Below are 1,929 nucleotides of genomic sequence, written 5' to 3'. Positions count from 1 at the left end.
AGAGCGAGCTCCGATTCCTTAACTCACAGGGACAAGTTTAACTGACAAGCACTTGGTTTTCTGTATCCTATTACGTTTAGTGACAGTTAAGCTACAAAGTGCACAGCAGGGAGTTTGAAGGTTTTGCAGACCTCAGGAAGGTTTGCTACCCGCAGTACAAGTGAAAAACTGGCAGTCATTTTAACTTCTGTAATTAAATTCACTGTAGCTGTTATGCAGCCCCTCAACCTCAGGAAACCTAAGGAGGGAGACTCCAGTGTGCATAGGAGCTCTGAGAAGAAGCCAGTTGATCTCACCCATGTCCACACACAGGGCCTCTGTGTTGCTGTTGCCCTGTCCAGATCACTCCAGCTGAGTCAACTCACACAGATCCTGTCTCATACCTTCCGGAGCATTCTGTGGCTTTCCACTGAGGCGGAGGATCTTTGCCTCTTCTATATCAAAGCCATTCAGATTCACTGCCCAGGCTTTCTGTTGCTCCTACAGAGACAAACCACCCTCAGTGAGATGCATTTGAAACACAAAGCCCATGCTGCACGTAAACTGCAGCTGGCAGAGCATACACCTAAGCCCCCTTCTCCTAGAATCAGGTGGTATACAGTTGTGCTGTGGGAATCGGCTACAGACAGGTCAAAGTAATTTTTCTTCAGACATTGGCACACCATCCTGCTCACATTTTCATACAGAAGAGTGGCAAATTCATTGTCTCATTGCCAGTGGGGAAAGCCACAGCCACAAGGGACCAAATGCTTCATAAACAGATTTCACAACAGTGTACACATTCCAGAATAGCTACCACCAGCAGTTTCACTGTGCACAGGCTCACAGCTTTGCGTCTCTGTAGCCTGCTATATTTTGAAGCCTCATTAGCCCAAAGTTGAATTTTACTACCAGAAGCGGCACAGGCTAGAGTGAGTGGAAGCAGAGGTGTAAGGCTCTATGCTTTTCCCCGTGCCTAGGGAAACATCCCTACAGAGCAGCTATGCTCAGGCTCCAGTGTAGCAGCTTTGTACCCGTTCTGTTCACAGGCTCTACAGCTTCCACATCATCCCAGGCTCCTGAAGCCCAGAGCTGGAAGCAGTCATGGCTGGGGCTGTCAGCCCCATATGCCCACTTGATAGAACTTACAGTTTCCTTCTCTGTAAAAGGCCAAGAAGGATTAGGTGTTCGGTAGTGATCATTGTAGTAATTGTAACTTAGCAACATGCTCACCTTCTTGGTAGGGGACTCCTCAGCAGGGTCATTCTCTTTGGTTAGGAGGAAATTGGCCATCTCCATGTGCATAGTGCTGCGGTTGGGAATGTAGCGATCCCCCCCAGCCTTTGTTGGGGTGCTCTGGATTTTGGACCCAGATTTACCTGCATTCACATGCATAAATAGTTTTACAGCTATTGAATGGCCTGTATTCGAGCTTTCAAGAAGCAGCAAACCCAGCACTCTTTCACATCACACCTACCAGACAAGTAGGACTCAGCTCATGCCATCCCATCACAACTAACTCGTATTTCTGCCCCCTCCCCTTACAATGGCACTAAGCTCTGGTTAGGGTCTGCCAGGAGACAACTCCTTGGGTCTAGTGCAACAATTCCAGAGTTCACAGATGCAAAAATACCGTTACAGCATGTAAAGCTGTCAGCAGACAGTCCTACCCACACTTGTCCCAACACACAGCTGTGACAGCAAGGCTGAGCTGTGGGGTCAGCAGTTCACCCAGCCCCAGTGCACAGAGCTCTGCCCACCTTACGCTGGGGAGGAGAACGTGGGTGACTCCCAGGAGCCAGGCAGTGTAGCCCACCTCCTCCTGCCTGACCAGCAGGCCGGCTAGGGCAGCTTGACACGAAGCCCAGAGCCCCACGGCTACAGGCGAGCAGCCCGGGCGACGCTCCCCCCACCCAACCTATGCCGCCGGTCGTTGCCCCCGCTCACCGG

General features: G+C 50.8%; 2 protein-coding genes across 2 annotated transcripts in view; both read right to left on the bottom strand.

The window, feature by feature from the left end:
• Positions 1-1,374, bottom strand: part of CDC20 (cell division cycle 20) — a 4,359-nt gene extending 2,985 nt beyond the window's left edge. Inside the window, exons 1-2 of the mRNA XM_009333908.1 lie at positions 1,213-1,374; positions 384-480 (exon numbers count right to left, since the gene is read on the bottom strand). Coding sequence (XP_009332183.1) covers positions 384-480; positions 1,213-1,374 — 259 coding nt within the window. The remainder of the gene's footprint in view (positions 1-383; positions 481-1,212) is intronic.
• Positions 1,375-1,531: 157 nt separating this feature from the next.
• The window catches only part of MPL (MPL proto-oncogene, thrombopoietin receptor), a 7,444-nt gene continuing 7,046 nt past the window's right edge, over positions 1,532-1,929 (bottom strand). The window contains exon 13 of the mRNA XM_009333906.1: positions 1,532-1,573. Within this exon, the coding sequence (XP_009332181.1) occupies positions 1,532-1,573 (42 nt within the window). The remainder of the gene's footprint in view (positions 1,574-1,929) is intronic.

Source organism: Pygoscelis adeliae, unplaced genomic scaffold, assembly GCF_000699105.1.
Source record: "Pygoscelis adeliae isolate BGI_AS28 unplaced genomic scaffold, ASM69910v1 Scaffold10, whole genome shotgun sequence".
In the NCBI taxonomy this organism is placed as follows: Eukaryota; Metazoa; Chordata; class Aves; order Sphenisciformes; family Spheniscidae; genus Pygoscelis; species Pygoscelis adeliae.
Note: the sequence above shows the minus strand (reverse complement) of the source record. Positions and strands in the feature narration are given on the sequence as shown.